Here is an 18762-nt window from a genome sequence, read left to right as displayed (position 1 = left end):
TCTAAAGTGTCCACCATAGCGGCTCAACTCAATCAAAATAATGGCCATATTCGAAAAAATTGTAATAGGTCTATTATTTTATTTTTGGTAGCAAAAACATTTTTCTATTTGTTAATATGCAAACGTAAACACAAAAATAAATAAAATAAAAGTCGATCTATTAAAAAATTTTAAGAAGTCAAGTGAGCTACACACTATTTTTGATAGAGTCAAGTGACATATTAATTTTTTTTAAGATGTCAATTGTCTCTAAAACCTACTATTAATGACTCTATTTTTCATCTTTTACAACTATTTATCACTAATAAATTCCATATATGTATATTTAAATTATATTCTTGTAAGCAAAACCTGTTTAAAATATATATCAGATTTTAAGATATCGCAATGCTATTGAGTAAAAGTTTAAACAGAAAATATATATACACAAAAGTAATCACCAAAAATTAAGAAAAATAATTCAAAGAAATATTTAAAATTAAATAGAGGAAGGATAATAATTTCAACTAGATAATCACCCGCACTGGTAGCACGGGAATTTTTTTTATTTCGTTATTTGTTAAGATTATGATTATGTTTTATCATTCATTTACATGTTATATAATATAGTACTATATGATGAGTTTTGAGTCATATTAAACTACTAATAGGTAGGTATAGAAACTAGTATCGTTACCCGTATTCGATCCGTTACTTGGCTTGTTTCCGTCCCAAAAAAGGGTATTCGCAGCTTTAGGGTCGGGTGAAAGGTATTATAATTATATAATTTGTGAGTAAGGATAGAGTATCGGGTATTAATTTAATTTTTGATACGGGACGGATTGGGGCCTATGAGGGCAAGCTAGCGGGTAGACTAGTGGGGTCTACGGGACGGATTGTCACAAGATTAATCGATTGCAAATCAAAGATAAATAAACACTACGATCACTTTATTTGCCGTAAATTTTTTTGTTAATAAATCATTGCTAAGACCCCTGTTTTAAAAATCGTTAGGCGTTAGTTGGACGGTGAGAGTGGACCTAGCGATTAATCAGAAAATCGGTTTTAAATCAAGGATTAATCGGGAACTAGTTTTAGGGGTTTTATCCTTATATATATGTATAATATGTTAAATATGTATAATATGTTAAATATGTAAGATATTACAAAGATTTAAGAGTAGTCCAGTTGTTTTCGTTTGTCATTAAAGCTCACAAATCCAAGTTCTGGGCTTACTCTCGTTTTGGTTTTGTTTTACGATTTTTCTTTAATGCAGTAAAATGACCAAAATGTCTTTGTCTTCTACCTCAGAAATGTCGATCTCTAAACCCTAGTTTAAGCAGTCTCTTCATTCTTTTTACAACTATTAGTCGTTCTAGCTTGTTATTCTTATATTTTCTGTCCTCTTATGATAGATCCCTAACAATAATTATAGTTAGAATTCAAAATTCAAAATTTTTTTTTGATACATCCGATTTTCTGAACGATTATGGTGAAATCGCGGTGGCCTCTTGCCGCCGATCGTATAATCGGTGATTATACGACCGCTTAAACCGATTTTTAAAATAGGGGCTAAGACCTACCATCGATAAAGAGCTCACTTATAAAGCCCACCCGAATTTACATTAATAATTGTTTACAATTATTTATGTTAATATTGATGCCTTTCTCATTACACTAGGAGATTATAATCCGGGCTACGTCCGGTATATATGTAATTCATATTTTAAAATAGCGTTGGTTTTGTTCCACAAATTTTAACTTGGTTCTTAGTTTGCAAATGCACAAACTGAATTAGAAATGTTGTTGTTGTTTTTTTTTTTTTTAATTACAAAGCTTCTTGTTTCACATGATTGAAGGATTTCTACAGAGAATACTTGGTATGAATTATCTTTGAGGCATGGTTATTTGGTGTAACCATGCTTCTTTTTTTTGTTTCTCTATTTCCAGTTCTAAAAAAGCAAAAAACTTTTAAATCTAGCTAATGTAAAAAGTTAATATTCTCTTCAATATAATTTAATATTCTATAGGAAAAAAAATTAGAGTCTTTTTTTTCTTGTCAAACCCTTGATTTCAATTCAATCATAAAACCAAATACAAGGAAAAAGATGCAAAGATCCAAAGTTTAAGCCATACAATAAAAGAGACATTCCCTAATGCCAAACAAAGATAGATAAAAAGTTCAACAAAGAATCCAAGAGAGCTTTGAAGCAAAAGCTAGATAGCAGTTTGCCATGTGAGGTCAAGGTTTGTTGAGCGGTCTTCCACGAGAAGCTCGATGGTAGATATGATGGTCATTGTCAAGCATAAACTTAATGACGTTGAAAAGGTGTTCATAACGAACTGATGAGGCTTGAAGTAGTTAGCTAGACAAGTCGAGGGGAAATTGTTGGTCAAGAATTCACTAAAACCAAGCTCACACCTTCGACAAGTTGCATTCTCGACTGAAGAGCTATAACACTTCAGGGACTTGGAAGTTAACGAGATAACCATTGAAACTAGCCTCATAACTCTTAAAGAAAGTTTGTAGAGCCGTAAACTAGATGGGTTCTCTCTCACATAAGGGCCTCGGCCATGGAGATTACGAAATCCACACAATATTTGTAGCCGGCTCAACAAGAGCATAGATAGATCATACCTGAGCTGCCAAACTGAAATTGGAAGTTGGGTGTGGGCAATCAATGGTACCTCAGATACAACACGGTAGATAGGAGTGTTGACAGTTGGGTGATGGTAGAAGTCCTTAGTCAGAATTGACTTGGAATGATTGTTGATCGAGTACCAACCACGACCATGATAAAATGGATGCCAATTAGAATTCAGAGCAAATAAACCAAGGGACTTCAAAAGGTAGGGGGATATATAGATCACCACATCTAGAGCAAATACCAGATACCTTATTGAAAGTTTATACAACCCTAGTACAATCGTCGATTTACTGTCCAAGAGGAGTCTTCGACCTCTGGGATTAAGAGCAAGCGTTGGATAGAAAGAGTTTTGAACTGGACCTGGTATTTGTTGGAGTGGGCTGGGGCTGTAAACCTAGTATCCTCCTCAGGTAAACATGAACAAATAGCAAAGAAAGTACATTTGTGTTTTGGAGACAACTCTTGATTTCGAACATTGAGTACATAAGTGGCATTGATGTTAGTTCTGTCTCCAGCTTGAGATGACACAGGCTTCTCTGTGAAAAGGTCTCAGTAAATGGCTTGTCACATGGGACTCGAGAGCAACGCCAACACTCAATGGTGGAAAATCATCATCGCTGCTAGACTGCATCATCATCCTTTCTTCTAGTTTAGTGTTCTTGTAATATTTAATACTTGTTTCGTTGGAAGTATTAACAAAGAATCTAATAGTACTTTTAATGGCAATGTCTAGGCTTTACATACTATCTAGCAAATTTAATATAAACCAAAATTTGTAAAGGAAGCCATGATTACTCACAATTCAGGCCAACATTTGTTCTTCTTTGCTTCCATCACAGTAGCATGCTTGTGACTTCCATTTCCCATCTTTTCTCATTTGCTTTCCTTTCTCTGGTATTTTTTTCCATGGTCCATTCAGCCACAATTCTCATATAATGGCGAGTCTCAACAACATAAATTAATTATCTTCCAATCCTTGGTATTTAAGTTTCCATAGATAGGTGTTGGGTTTGAAAAGAGATATATATATATATATATATATATATATATGGAAATTTCTCACGCTTTAGTTTTGCTGAAATGATATTATCCAAGGTGTCTAATTCTCCATCCCGCATGAATACATGAACTAGCAATGCTTTGATACCAAAATCCTAGCGTCGATTACTTAACAATATAACCAGTTTTTAACAATACCGAAATTGACCACCACATGCACTTAATCACCCAGTTTATAAAGTGAGATCCTAGACTGTATTCAGTCTTTACATAGAAGATGGGAATATGAAGAGATCATATGCCAAAAAAGTGGATCAAAAATGACTGAAACCTTGAAGATGTAGAAACTAAAGCCCTCTACACACTTACCTGAGGTCTCTCCATAAGGTGATCAGTGAGTTCCTCATATAGGGGGGATTAAAAAGCAAATCTCTTCCTCAATATGGGAAAAAGCAACTCTCCCATCCCATCTCCCATCACTACAAGAAAACAATAATAAAATCAAGAAGCAGATTTTTAATAATATTAACCATTATGATAGGCTTTTATGCACTGTGTTTGGTTCCTCTTCATCATCATTCTCAACATCGCCAGGCTTTTTTATTCACCGACGTAGGATCTGTCTCCTCGTTTTCTGATTGATATAATTAAACCAAAATAGACAAAGTCAATAAGCTAATGAATAAGAAAACTGATCAATATCCATTATTGTATGTAAAAAATGTAAATCTGAGAAAAGCAAAATCTGAATTTGTGTTGTCTTTTGTTTCATATTTCTGTCAGATATAAATCCTAATATACTATCAATCATGGAGACTGATTTTTCTGAGGAAAGGAATAGTAGAAGTTTTGTGGGCTTAGATTTGAGATGAGAGTGGAGGATGTAGTCAAGAGGAACTGATTAAATGGATGGAACGTAAAACGGCTCAACTTCAGAAAACCCTAAAAACTATGAGAAGTCAAGAATTTAAGTATTTGTTTTTTCAGCGTTGATGACATGGCAAACTGGAGAAGCATTGTTAAAAAAGCTGTGTTGACACATGGAGAAGCCTCAAATTATCTCTTTTAATAGTAGTAATAATTATCATCACAATATACAAACGAGAGTAGAATTATTGTACAAGTAATATTTATACATCTATGAGAAGTAAATAATATGTATTATCTTGTATATCACTCCCCCTCAGTCTTAGTTTCATTTCGAATGATGTTGAGACTATTGTGATGAACAGAGTTGTTAGTAGGCCCTTTAGCAAAGATGTCAACATATTGTTGTGAAGATGGAACGTGTAGAAACTTAACGGTGTCGAGGTACGATACGCTCACGAACAAAGTAGAGATCGATCTCATCATATTTCTTGCGTTGATGTTGGACTAGGTTGGAAGAGAGGTACACAGCATTGACGTTGTCATAATACACTAAGGTGGCTTTTAACAACTGACGGTGGAGCTCAAGAAGAACGTTATAGAGCCATATTATCTTTGCGACAGTGTTGGTGATACCTCTGTACTCCGCTTCATCTCTGGAACGGGAGACGATGTGCTAGCATTTACAGACCATAAAATGAGATTGTCGCCATGGACGATGCAATGGCCAGAAGTGGAACGTCGGGTAGTTGGGAAGCGACTAAACCGGTGGACGTTTTTGGGTATATCTGGAGCCTGAAGTCAAGTGTGCCTTTAACATACCAAATAATACGTTTTAGTGCTTTAAAGTGAATCTCACAATGATTATGCATAAATAAGCAAACTTGCTGGATGCAAAAGAGATGTCCGGTCTAGTGAAGGTCAAATATTGGAGGGCACCGACAAGGCTGCGGTAGAGTGTGGAGTTAGCAACAGAGAGACTAATGACGGCCTTCGAGTTTTGTGCGAGTATCCGCCGAGGTTATGCAAGAATTACAATGTGTCATGTTAGCGCGATGTAGTATGTCTGCCGCATGGTTGTGTTGATAGAGAAAGAGGACATATTAGTTTCATTTGAAGTTAGTGAAGTTCCCCAAGGTCGGTCATCTCAAATTCCTTGCTGAGGGAAGAAATGATATGGTTAAAGAGTTGCACTGATGAAGCGGTGAGACCAATATTGTCTACATAAAGAAGAAGATATGCTGTGCCTTTGTTGTGATGGTAGATGAAAAGGGGCGAGTCGAATTTGTTTTGGACAAAACCAATACGACGTGCATATTGGGCGAAGCGTTGGTTCAATGCTCTTAGGGCTTGTTTGAGACCCTAGATGGATCACCGTAGTAAGCAGACATGGTCGGATTTTTCCAGATCACCAAAACCCGGTGATTGATGCATGTACACTATTTAGTCGTGGGTATGTTGAGGAAAGCGTTTTTAATGTTGAGCTGGTGGATTGGCCATTTGCGAGAGAGAGATAGTTTGAGAATAAGGCGGATGGTGGCTGGCTTGACGTCGGGATTGAAAGTTTTGTCATAATCGATACCAGCTTTTTGTGATTTTCTATTCGCTAACAAGCGTGCTTTGTACCTAGAAAGGTTGCCATCTACCGAAAATTTATACCTAAAAGCCATTGAATTCACAATATTAGTGTTTTCGAACCATGGTAAAATATCCCACGTTCTCTATTTAATTTGAGCGTTATACTCTCATGCATGGCTGGATTCCAGTTTGGATCCTCTAAGGCTTCAAGATGAGAGGAATGGGATGATAAAGGATGGTAGTATGAATAGAGAGTGGCTTTTTGGGTTTGTAGATACCTGGTTTATAGCGTGTCATCATGGGATGAAATGTCGTAGGTAGAGGAGCCACATGTGGAGCTGGAGTCGACGGGGGTACCAGTTCTGGAGATGGTAGTGGCTATGGATTTTCAAATATTGTCGATATAAAGAAGAAGATATGTCGTGCCCGTGTTATGATGGTAGATGAAAAGGGGCGAGTCGAATATGCTTTGGACAAAACCAATACGGAATTCATACTGAGCGAAGCGTTGGTTCCATGCTCTTGGGGCTTGTTTGAGACTGTAGAGGGATCGCCATAGTAAGCAGACATGGTCAGGTTTTTCTGGATCACCAAAATCCGGTGGTTGATGCATGTACACCGTTTCCTCTTGGGTACCATTGAGGGAAGCGCTTTTAACGTCGAGTTGGTGGATTGGCCATTGTCGAGAGAGAAACAGTTCGAGAACAAGGCGGATGGTGGCTGGCATGACGACGGGACTGAAAGTTTTGTCATAATCGATACCAGATTCTTGTGATTTTCTATTCGCCAACAAGCGTGCTTTGTACCTAGAAAGAATGCCATTTGCACCAAATTGATGCCTAAAAAGCCACATTGAACGCACAATATTAATGTTTTCAAACCGTGGTACAAGATCTCTTTTTAATTTGAGTGCTATACTCCTCATGCATGGCTGGATTCCAGTTTGGATCCTGTAAGGCTTCAAGATGAGAGGAAGGTAGAGGAGAAAGGATGGTAGTATGAAGAGAGAGTGTATTTTGGGTTTGGAGATACCTCATTTACTATGTGTCATCATAGAATGAAATATCGCAGGTGGAGGAGCCACATGTGGAGCCAGAGCCGCCGGGGGTACCAGTTCTGGAGAGGGCGGTGGCTGTGGATTTTCCAAGGTATCTGATGGTTGTGTATTGATGATTCAAAGAAGGGGTGTGAAACAACCGACCTGTTTTTTTTTAAATATAACAATTAACTAGTGGTCTCATACCCACTAGCAATCTAACCACAATCAAACCAAACAGCATAAATAACATAATGAAAGATACCATTAAACCAATAAGTAATACACCAATAATTCAATAGCAATAGGAAACCAACTAACAAAATTTTTAAAACATCAAACCAACAACATAGCAATGTTTTAATGACCCAGCTCTAACAACCTAACACATATGAGATGCGTGAGTAATTTATAAACACTCAGTGAGGCAATCCTTCCATCTACTGGGCTATACACACAAGCAATTGAGATATCCCTAACCATCAAACAACAATCAACAAACAAACAACAAACCAGGAAAAATGCATCGACTGATACCAACCCATGCATCGACCGACACCAACTGGGGTTGCATCGACCGACACCAACACTACATCAACCGACACCAACACTGCATCGACCGATGCATGCTCGACATTTCAAAAAATCCCTAATTGCATCGATAGAAACCACCGCATGATATTGACCGATGCTCCTAGGTCAAATCGCGTTGTCTTCGCATTGCATCGATTGATGCACATGCCGAGCATCATCTTCCCCGAAGCTCCTCGCCAGATCTTTGTTCCTAAACCACCAAAACACGATCCAATGCCACAAAGAAGCTTCTCCAAGCCTCAAGTGACACATAAACACTCTAACAAGCCATGGAATACACATAACACATAAACACGAAAATCAAAGAAATCTCAAGCTTAGATAAGCCATGATCCTGCACTCACCTTTGCCAAAGAAGAATCTGACTCAAAACCAACAGATCTACACTCCTAGCAAGCTCCTACAACAATCCTAGCTTCATATCTCCCAAAAACAGCCACCAAACTCCCAAAATCCTCAAGAACAGTTAAGAACTTCTTTTCTCTCTTTCATTTCTCTCAAAAGCGGCTAAACTCGGCCATAATACGACAAACCTCCTTTTATGCTCGACATCAAGGGTTTCCCTAACTCAGAATGCAACGTTTAACTTAACACGTTTCGTGACAAACCAGCCTCGCATCGACTGATGCACATAGTGCATCAACCAATGCACCTCCCAAACCGGGATTCCGGTTCCCGGATGTTACAGGATGAACTTGGCAAAGGCACAGATGGTTCTGAGTGACGGAGGGAGAGTTCTCAACTATGTTGGAGAAAAAAAAATTTGACTCATCAAAGGTAACGTGTCGAGAAATAATTACCTTACGTGTGTTAAGATCAAGGCAGTATTATCCTTTGTAATTTGATATCCGAGGAAGACACAAGCTGTTGAACGAGGAGAGAGTTTATGAGGTGCGATGTAATGGAGATTTGGGTAATATAAGTAGCCAATGATCTGAAGATGATCGTAGATGGGTGGTTTGTTAAAGAGTTTGATGTATGAAGTTTTATTGTTGATGGAGGAAGATGGGAGGATGTTGAAGAGGTGAGTTGCCATCATAAGTGCCTCGATTCAATATGGAGATGACATTGATGCATTGAAAAGGATGGAACGAGTAAAGTTGTGAAGTGTTCGGCTTTGCCGTTTTGTTGAGAAGTATGAGGAAAAGAGAAGCAAGAGACGATGCCATGAGAGGAGAGATGATTGAGAATCGTTTTGTTTTGATATTCACCACCATTATCACATTTCAATGCTTTCATGTTGTGGCCAAATTGATTAGAAACATAAACCATGAACTTTAAAAATGTTGAGAAAACGTCGGGCTTCTTTCGTAGAGGAAAAACCAGAGAAAATGAGCAAAGTGGTGAAGATAAATAACATAGCATGTTATTCATGTGATGCTAGGAACCGTTGAGGTCCAGACATCAGAATGAACAATTTCAAAAAGTTCAGAAACATGACAAATAACATAATCAAATAGTAACCGAATGTGTTTCCTCTACTGACAAGCATGACAAAGAGAAATGTTAGTTTTAGAATAATTTATTAAAAGAGAAGAAATAAAAGAGAAAAATTCATTCAGAACAATTCATTCAAAACCCTCTCAAACCGGGATTCCGGTTCCCGGATGTTACAGGGTGAACTCGGCAAAGACACGGATGGTTCTGAGTGACGGAGGGAGAGTTCTGAACTATGTTGGAGAAAAAAGATTTGACTCATCAAAGGTGTATCCTCTGAACTATGTCGAGGAATAATTACCTTGCGTGTGTTAAGATCAAGATAGCAGTATCCTTTGTAATTAGTTTGATATCCGAGGAAGACACAAGCTGTTGAACGTGGAGAAAGTTGATGAGGTGCAACGTAATGGAGATTTGGGTAATATAAGTAGCCAATGATCTGAAGATGATCATAGATGAGTGGTTTGTTAAAGAGTTTGGTGTATGAAGTTTTATTGTTGATGGAGGAAGATGGGAGGATGTTGAAGAGGTGAGTTGCCAGCATAAGTGCCTCGATTCAATATGGAGATGACATTGATGCTTGGAAAAGGATGGAACGAGTAAAGTTGTGAAGTGTTCGGCTTTGCCGTTTTGTCGAGAAGTATGAGGAAAAGAGAAGAAAGAGATGATGCCATGAGAGGAGAGATGATTGAGAATCGTTTTGTTTTGATATTCACCACCATTATCACATTGCAATGCTTTCATGTTGTGGCCAAATTGATTGGAAACATAAACCATGAACTTTAAAAATGTTGAGAAAATGTCGGGCTTCTTTCGTAGAGGAAAAAACCAGAGAAAATGAGTAAAGTGGTCAAGATAAATAACGTAGTATGTTATTCATGTGATGCTGGGAACCATTGAGGTCCAAACATCAGAATGAACAATTTCAAAAGGTTCAGAAACATGACAAATAACATAATCAAATAGTAATTGAATGTGTTTCCTCTACTGACAAGCATGACAAAGAGAAATGTTAGTTTTAGAACAATTTATTAAACGAGAAGAAATAAAAGAGTGAAGGGTTGTGTTTCCCATGTGTCAAAGACGACAATGCTACAACAAAGTGTTGGAAACTGTTGAAATCATGGCTTGTTACATCGAGTGGTGGAGTATAGAGAATCGGTGCTGTTACATCGGAGAAGAGTAGTCTGGGAATAAAGGTCCTTAACACAAAAACCAAACAGGTTAAATTCCACAAAAACAGAGTTATCTTTAGTGAATTGGCGAACCTAGACAAGGTTTTTGATAATTAAAGGACAAACAAGCACATGTCTAAGATGCCAAGGTCAGATTTTAGACCAGAAAGATGAAAGACCAAAAGAATTTGTGGGAATAAAGGATCCATTATCGGCTACAATCGATGGGGAGGAGCTCGAATCAAAAAGAGAATGTAGGAGACCTGGGTTTGACGTGAGGTGGGATGTGGCGGCTGTGTCCATGTACCAATTGCCATCAACTGGATCTTGGACGAGTATTGTTCTGAAAGCGGCAGCAAGACTGGGAGGAATCTATGTTGGTTGGACACTTTTTGGTGGTGTGTGTGGGTATGAGTCGAGAACGCCCTCGTCCTCGACCCCAACTGTAATGCCCCCAAACCGTCCTATGACCGGACAAGCAAACGGACAAACACAGGATGCTACGATGGGAACTGCACCTAGGAGGTCCGGTCGAGGGATAGAAGCTGTCACTTTCCAACCGGTTTTCCTTCGAAGTAATTCCACCCACAACCGAGACTGCTTATGCATTGCATCCCTCGCGGTCTGGTGCGTTGTGTTAGTCCAGACAAGGCCAAATATAAAATTCACTTGTTATGTTCCCCAAAAATCATCTTTATTACTTACAGTAAATTATTACAATCAAATAAGTTACCCCAAGAAATATATAGTCAGATATTTTTCAAAGAATACAATAATACATATTAGGAAAGATATAATTTTTACAAAAATACATAAAATTTCCTATCTGGCACCCTAGTGTTTACTCCAAGCTCAACCTAGGCTTCCTGCAAAACAAAATATTATAAGATTACTTAGTGAGCTGGATACTCCTTTCCTAACATGCATTCTATTTTCCGCACCCCAACTACTCCAACAATCATCAAGTAGACAAAATTGTGTGAGCAGAAATATGGCGGAGAAAGGGGATGATTTGACAATGGACGAAAAAAGGAAGGACGTCTGGGTGTGAGGGAGAAGAGGAGATAAAGCAGTGGGCTTGAGTGGAGCTTCTTCTTCGTCGTGCATCAAGGATGCTAGAGGAAGAGCTTGTGCTTGTGGCATAAGAGGAGGAGAAGGGAGTTCCATAATCTTCATGTGTGAGGGGAAGGATGGGAGCTTGGTGGTGGATTACGATAGACAAGGAGGCTCTCTCATGGTTGTTATCCAGGTAAGTCGTGTTGTTTAATGTTTAATCGATTAGGAAATAGATGGTTGTGAAAGATTAGGGTTTTGCGGTGAGAAGGAGCCTGAAGGGAGGCTCAGATCGTGATTTCTAGGTTGGTGTCATTTGATACCATTGTGGTGTCAGTCGACACCAACACCTACAGATGGGCTGTGCGGACTGGTTCAAGATGGCTATTTCGGAGCAACGTTTGGAGGATGAAACAAAGTCCGATTTGGCTGAAATATGGTGGGGAGTTTCGTAGTGCTATAGGCTTAGTATCCAATGGTGGGATTGTGAAATTTGGTGGGGAGCTTCGTGGTGCTATAGCTTTGTGTTTGTATTGTGGTCTGGTATAGACGGTGTTTGGGTAAGGTTGGGGTGTCAGGCGGCACCAGTATGTTGTTGTATGTTTGGATCTTAGGAGGACAGCTGGAGTTAGGTTTGGATAAGGGGAGATCGGTGGAAGTGATGTCGTGGGTGTTGGTGTCAAGCGACACTAGGAGAGTGTCGATTGACACCATGTGTGTTGGTTCGCAAGTGGTGCGATGGGTGACGTTCAACACTAGAGGAGTGGATAGTGAATTGGAGTGTTTTTAGGGAAGTATTGTCCGTGGCTGGACGGAATCAAATATCCCAACCCACCTCTCTTGTTACTCGGTTGCTAGGGGTAGTTGGTTGTGCGACTCAATAACTATATGAGGTGGGGTTTCATGTACTTGTGAGAGTTTTTGTAAGGAGCGATTTCTACGCCGTTTGTCTCGTCGGAATTATGGGGTTCTGATGAGATCGTTTCCCGTGGATCCTATGTGAGGATTGGAAATTTGGGTGCGGTCATTTCAGTAAACCATGAATATATGGGCATATGGTTTATTGTTAAAATTTTGTCAATAGTTTGAAAAGTTGCAAATGATACATATATTGATTAATATTGTAAAGAAATGTATGAAAGTTTGTCCCTAAACAAATAAATTTTTATATATAAAGAAGATTTGGGTTTTGGTTCACTATCAAATGGAAGATAGTTGAATAAAACTGTAGAATGTTGGTTTATAAAAATTCAGAGACAAAAAAGAATATAGTTGAATAAATTCATGACTGTTGGTTTTCATATTCTAATATTTAGAAGTTGTAAAAAAAAACTGAAGAAATCTTATTAAAAACCAACTTCTAGAGTTATATTCAAAAAATTGAAGAGCTATCATGAAAGGAAGATGTCTATCTTAACTATATCTATTAAAGAGTTAGCCAAGCTGCAATCATTGATAAAAGAAAATGTTAGTATTTCATAGTATTTAGTTGAGAAGCTTAAGTATAAATATATCTAAATACTTATGTTTTCTTTTGAATGAATGTAAAATTTATTCAACTAAAAACTCTTTGTTACGAAATATGCATCTTTAGATCAAACTTTTATTTAAAATATATTTTTTTGAAGTTTTAGACAAAAAATATATAATGTTTAAATCTCTTCAAAAAATTGTTTATGCATATATCTAATAATTCAATTACAAAATGAGAAAACGTATGGGAAGTATTAAAACAATCAACATTAAATTATATTATTCAAGATTTTCACAATTAAAAATATAAACAAAGATAACCTGTACATAAAAAACAAAGATAAGGTCTATATAAAAGATAAACTCTACATAAAAAACGGTAAGCCTAAGCCCGCGCATAGCGCGGATATTCATCTAGTATGAATTATAAAAAGAGTAATAAATCTACCAAAGAGGGTAGTAAATAATATATAAAATAATAAGCCCACGGATATTCATCTAGTATGAATTATAAAAAGAGTAATAAATCTACCAAAGAGGGTAGTAAATAATATATAAAATAATAAGCCCACGGATATTCATCTAGTATGAATTATAAAAAGAGTAATAAATCTACCAAAAATATTAATAAATAATATATAAAATAATAACCCGCGCATAGCGCGGATATTCATCTAGTATGAATTATAAAAAGAGTAATAAATCTACCAAAGAGGGTAGTAAATAGTATATAAAATAATTATATAATCTTTTAATATTTTTGTCTATATTTCAAAATTATTAAAAGTATATTTACCAACTTTAATTTTTTTCATAGTCCACTATAAAAGTACATATAAATTAAAATATTATATTTTCTTCATTTAGACCAAAAAAGAAAGAAAGAAAGGGGGTGTGAGATATAAGGAAAGGATACCATAGATAGGGTTTTTAGTACATTATAGATATAAAAAATTATCTCAAAATGGAAAAAACAATGCATTATTGCATACAGTGAACAAAGGCATGAGTAAAAAAATCTCATTGACCAACTTAATTAAGCAAAAAAAGTTTTGTGTCTATTTATAGTGAGACCCATACACTAAGAATGATTTACTAAAGATAAAATAATATCTTAGATTATAGGATTATAGTATTATACACACATATATATATATATATATAATAAACCTATAAATTAACTTTTTATTTTATTTTAGTCGTTATGCTTCAATGTGCATAGTTAACAAAACTAGAAGAAAATCTTGTTAGTGGGGGCTAGTGAGATTTTATCATTGCATTTGTTATCTTAAATAACCTTTAAAAAATATGAGCCTTTTATGTGTATAAAACGAGATGGTTAGATAATACATTCATTCCAATTGCTTTCACGTTCTCCAAATTTTTCTACAATCAAATTCGACAATGTCGTCCTCTCTCAACACCGAACAACTCAATGTTTTTCATGCTCAAGATAGAGAGATATTCTCTAAATTGGTCCTGAAATACTCAAGACCTCCAGCTGAGTCTCTTCTTGTCATGGCCACATGGCTTTGGCTTGAGGACTTTGGGTTTGAAAACATCTTCTCAATCATCGTGGCTCTCACAGATCCACTCCTTGTGGCTCTTGCTGATGAGGCTGTCTCATGCTTTCAGTGCCTTGAATCTACCGATCCCCCAAATGGCTTAAGTCAAATCCCTCTCAGTACAAAATACTTTAAAAACGACATATCGATCGAACTAATCCACAAGAATCGGTATAGCGCTATCACAGGAATCAAGAACTTCTTGAACACCGTTTGTTCTAGAATCTTCTCTGACATCCTTCAACGAGTTCTCCCATCTTCTTCATCATCATCTTCCTTCCGCAGTACAAGACTTCGCCAACCTCTTAGCATTCCTGGGTTCCCTCATCCGACTTTTGGGAGCATCAACGTAATGCTTGACAACAACTTATCTTTCATCCCTCATGGTCTATGGGGATGGAATGCTAACTGCATCGCAACTGTGAATGACCGCACCTTGTTTCTGACGTTTTCTCGTGGGTTTCCAGTAACTCATGCAGAGGTATATGAACTCTTCACTAAGGAATTCGGAGAAAATTGTGTTGAGAGCGTTATCATGCAACACGACAACATAAACGCTTTCAATAATGCAAATGTGAATATCAGCATCTGCCAGCAGGAACAATCAATATTCGCGAGGCTTATCTTGGATTCGGTTGCTACTGTAGATCGCGTACTCAATGGCGAGCAGAAAAGAAGGTTTGGGTTGTACGGGAAACACATTTGGGCTCGTAAGTATAAGAATAGGACAAACCTATCTAATTGATCTATTAAAGCAAAACAAAATCTTTGTTTTCTCTTTTGTTGTGTTACCTGTGTGATGCCAAAAGTGTTTTATCTTATGTTGTAGTCTAATAAAGTGATCATATGATATATAGAAATATGAGTACACTAAAAATGATATATTAATTATAAATAAATAATATCAATTATATTATATTATCAAATAATATCAACCGTATTATATTATCAAATAATCGTATTTAACCGTAACCGTTTATTAAATGGTTACGGTTAAAGTTAAACAAAATGTTTTGCCATAATTAGTAGTTAATAAACCGTAACCATAATAATCGTACCATCAAACCATCGACTTCTCGGTTATTGTTTTCAACACTAACAGGACTATATCAAATTAAATCGATCATTTTGTTTCAAAAACTTAGATCGATTTGACTATTACCTGAGAATTTAACTGAACCGAATTATTCGAATTTAACCATAATTTTTAAAATTTCGGTTAATGTCTGTTTTAAACCGGGAATGAAGGCAAACTAAACCGACTTTTTCGGTTATTGTAAGTTAGTCGTCATCATAATCTAATTCGATGAGACACCAAAATAATAATATTTTTTTCTTAATCGTTTTATTATTATTATTTTTTTGGTGAATCATGTCTCTCCGAGATTAGTAATTTTTTTTTTTTTGGACGCTTTCTAAAATTATGTGATTTCTCATTTGTGCCTCTCCTTCTTCTTCACCACCACCACCACCACCACAAATTAGGGTTTTTTCAGGCGAGTTTTCATTTTTCTTTTCACGAGTGCCCTGAGATTTTAGTGATTGAGTTTGGCTCTAAGAAGAAAGAGATCTAATTAGCAGCTCCCGTGTTCTTTCTTCTTCTTCGTCTTCATCATCCTCTTTGTTTTTCTCTTTCACCATGTTCTGGAAGTTGACTGCTCTCTCTGCTGCTTCTCCGGTGAGTTCAACAAGTTCTCTCTACTTATGAATTCGGAATTTGTTATTCTGACTTCGATTCTCTCGTTTCTGAATCTGCTTTGTTCAAAGTGAAGATTGGCTGAGATTGTTTTTGAGATTTCGTTTCGTTTTCTGAACTGATTTGATGTGGATGTTAGTTGTTTTGGTAACTGCTTACTCCGTTTTGGTTTCTGATTAAGTTTACTGCTTCGAATTTGTTGTTTTCATAGTCATGGTGATGTCTGATTTCGGTTTTCAAATGTTTGCTTATTGCTTCATTATGATTCATTTCTATTGAGGTTCTGAGGGAAACAGTTCTTGGAAGCCGGTAATGTAGTTTAGAGAAGAGAGAAATCAGATAGGGAACAGTAAAGTTTCGGCGGTGAATGTGGAGTTCTTATTCATTTTTCAGTCTTTTGTTTTCCTTATTTATTACTTGCGATTGACAGGTCGAATCCATATTAGACAAGGACGACTTCACTTTGGAAGAACTCTTGGATGAAGAAGATATAATCCAGGAATGCAGAGCTTTGAACAGCCGGCTCATAAATTTGTAAATTCATTTTTAGGCGTCCCCTCTTTTTCTTTTAACCTTGTTGTTGTTTATCTGTAGATTTTGTTATGTTTTTAGTTTGTACTATGACATGTTTCTTCTGTTTATATTTACCATTTCTTATAAAAGATCGGAGAAGATATGCAATCCAGCAGATATTGCACGAAAAGTAGATAGAATTACTGCATACTTCTTTATGTTTTCTTTGCAGGACCACCCTGGTTTACTATGGAAGTTTTAGTTTCTCATAGTAGTAGCAGGGGTTGGAATGTTGGCTTTTTATGCTCTAATTTTATATGCTCATTTGCAGTCTGAGAGAAAGAGCTCAAGTGGAACAGTTATTACGTTTTATTGTTGAAGAATCTCCTGAAGATGCTGATAGCAAGCGTGCTTTCAAGTATGTGCATTGTGGACAACTTCCCTTGCTTTTGCTTATTTACTTTATACCTGATTTAGAATATTTCTGCGAACTATCTTGAACCCAGATTGATTAACTCTAAAGCATGTTTTTCTATTAGGTTTCCTTTCATCTCCTCTGAAGTTTTGACCTGTGAAATTGATGTTATTCTTAAGACTTTAGTGGACGAGGAGGAGGTAGTGTACTAATTTTCTTCTTCCTTTATTGTGATGAATGCGGAACCTTGTTAGTTTGAGTTTGATGTTTCTATTCCTCTGGTCTCATTTAATGGTTTGTACTTCCTGTTGCAGCTTATGAACCTACTTTTCTCCTTTTTGGAACCAAACCGTTCCCACAGTGTGATGCTAGCTGGGTATTTCAGCAAGGTTTGTACACTGTTAATAGTTCATTTTAGAATTCTAGTTCTTAAACGATTTTTAGTTTTGATGTCTCCACAAGTTTGTTACTTACTAACAATGTATATTATCACATTCGGGTAAAGGTTGTCATATGCCTCATGTTGAGGAAGACAGTCCCGCTGATGAACTATGTAAAAGTAAGTTTTATTTGGATATTTATTTGAAATTTTTGCAAATAGCACGAAAATCATCCTATTTTCTGATTGAAAATGAGATTGTGTGGTAGAAAGCGTACGAAGGGGATGTGCTCTGTCTTTCTAATTTCTATGTTCAATAATTCCTTTTCAACCTACCGTTAATCATAATTGTACTAAGTCGATGTAAACTTATACTGTGGCAGAAACTCCTTGAATAGACTGACATATCATTGAGATGCACCTGTTCTTTGAAAATTGTTACTGTGTGAATTATGTGGTGTACACTCGATATAAAAGTAGCAAATAATCTTTTCAAATACCATATATAGGCCCATCAGAATGTTTTCCAGCAACTGGTTGATTTGATAGGGATTACGTCCATTATGGAGGTAAACCGTCCTTCTTCTCCTATCCTTAAATTTGATTCTGGTAGTCACTTTTAAGCTCATCTATATGTGATTTGCGTAGGTTCTAATTCGGTTGGTTGGTGCGGATGATCATGTGTATCCCAACCACCTAGATGTGATGCAATGGTTAGCTGATAGCAATCTGCTTGAAATGATCGTGGATAAGCTTAGCCCAACAGTAAGTATCATTTGTTAAAGCGTGTATGCATCCCTTCCCCTTCTTTTTGCTTCCAATGATTGAAATATAGGAACCATGGACGTATTTAAGCTACGTCTGATTTCTTCTCGTTTTTATTGTGTAAATAAAATGTGGGATCTGTTGGTTCTTCATGTAACTGCTACTGTAGAGTTACTGAAAAGCTGATTGCTTATAAAACAATATAGAATAGTTGGAGAGACTCTCCTGCACTTGCACGTCTCTGTTTTATCTTATTGGTGCGGTTGTTGATTTCCTACTTTCAAACTCCTGAATGCAGTATAGAGAGCCTTTTTGCGTGTGGTTATTGTTTCGGTCAAATAACAACAAGACTTGCATTTTTTTAAATTTTGATTAGTTCAGACATGAATATTCTAAAAGTTTGTGTTCATTTTCTGTTGGATTAGAACTCTCTTGAAGTTCATGCAAATGCTGCTGAAACACTCTGCACTATCGCTCAAAATGCACCGTCACCGTTGGCTACCAAACTCTCTAGTTCAAGGTTTGTAGGATGTCTTACTCTTGAATATGTTGAAACCTATTTAGTAGTTAAGCTAACTCAGTGGCCTTTT

At 36.7% G+C, this 18762-nt stretch overlaps 2 protein-coding genes across 2 annotated transcripts in view; both read left to right on the top strand.

The window, feature by feature from the left end:
• LOC104783786 lies at positions 14262-15149 on the top strand. Its single transcript, XM_010508896.1, has one exon. It carries the CDS (start codon positions 14358-14360, stop codon positions 15147-15149), a length of 792 nt encoding a protein of 263 aa, XP_010507198.1. The 5' UTR covers positions 14262-14357.
• The window catches only part of LOC104780369 (serine/threonine-protein phosphatase 6 regulatory subunit 3-like), a 7599-nt gene continuing 4632 nt past the window's right edge, over positions 15796-18762 (top strand). Inside the window, exons 1-9 of the mRNA XM_010504866.2 lie at positions 15796-16082; positions 16531-16634; positions 16945-17031; positions 17153-17228; positions 17343-17417; positions 17534-17587; positions 17917-17976; positions 18056-18172; positions 18598-18692. Coding sequence (XP_010503168.1) covers positions 16044-16082; positions 16531-16634; positions 16945-17031; positions 17153-17228; positions 17343-17417; positions 17534-17587; positions 17917-17976; positions 18056-18172; positions 18598-18692 — 707 coding nt within the window. The 5' untranslated portion in view covers positions 15796-16043. The remainder of the gene's footprint in view (positions 16083-16530; positions 16635-16944; positions 17032-17152; positions 17229-17342; positions 17418-17533; positions 17588-17916; positions 17977-18055; positions 18173-18597; positions 18693-18762) is intronic.

This window comes from Camelina sativa, chromosome 4 (assembly GCF_000633955.1).
Source record: "Camelina sativa cultivar DH55 chromosome 4, Cs, whole genome shotgun sequence".
In the NCBI taxonomy this organism is placed as follows: domain Eukaryota; kingdom Viridiplantae; phylum Streptophyta; class Magnoliopsida; order Brassicales; family Brassicaceae; genus Camelina; species Camelina sativa.
The sequence above is the reverse complement of the archived record's forward strand: the minus strand, read 5'-3'. Positions and strand labels throughout refer to the sequence as shown.

Bases quoted from the DNA above. Each gene is read 5' to 3' on its own strand.
- LOC104783786 (XM_010508896.1), top strand. From the start codon at position 14,358: ATGGCCACATGGCTTTGGCTTGAGGACTTTGGGTTTGAAAACATCTTC.